Source organism: Penaeus monodon, chromosome 29 (assembly GCF_015228065.2).
Source record: "Penaeus monodon isolate SGIC_2016 chromosome 29, NSTDA_Pmon_1, whole genome shotgun sequence".
NCBI lineage: Eukaryota > Metazoa > Arthropoda > Malacostraca > Decapoda > Penaeidae > Penaeus > Penaeus monodon.
Window position 1 is genome coordinate 35797355 of NC_051414.1, and position 470 is coordinate 35797824.

At 38.3% G+C, this 470-nt stretch overlaps 1 protein-coding gene across 2 annotated transcripts in view; it reads right to left on the reverse strand.

Moving 5' to 3' along the window:
• The window catches only part of LOC119592214 (cuticle protein CP1499-like), a 3549-nt gene extending 3372 nt beyond the window's left edge, over window positions 1-177 (reverse strand). For both annotated transcript variants that reach the window (XM_037941046.1, XM_037941045.1), the window contains exon 1: window positions 142-177. In XM_037941046.1, coding sequence (XP_037796974.1) covers window positions 142-153 — 12 coding nt within the window. In that variant the 5' untranslated portion in view covers window positions 154-177. The remainder of the gene's footprint in view (window positions 1-141) is intronic.
• Window positions 178-470: the final 293 nt, after the last annotated feature.

Here is a 470-nt window from a genome sequence, read left to right on the forward strand (position 1 = left end):
TGCAATTTTTTCTAATGATAGATCACGTCCTTATGACCAATTCTAAGAAAGAAGAAATCACAAAAGTCATGGTTTAATCAAACTTCGATTGCCAGATTATATCTCTTAGCGTTTGAGTGAACACATGCCGTAAGTGATTACCAGAAGCCTCATGTTGTTTTCCTGATCGAAGACCCCAACTGCGCTAAGCCAAGAATCCATCTGCCTTTATATATGTCTTTATGCATATGAAGCGAAGGTCAGGCAAAGTAAGTGAGGCAAAGAACTGGCCAACACTTCTTGTGTTTTCCTGCTTGGCCACATGCACATAAGTGGTCCAGTTTGAAGCACACTTATTCCTTTTTCATCTACGTTGTTATGAACAAGAGAATTACAGGAAAGAACATCAGATTTCACACCAGGAAAAGACTGGAGGAGTATGTAATATAATGTTGATTTTACCGTTGGTTAAGTTAACTGTTATCAGTTAC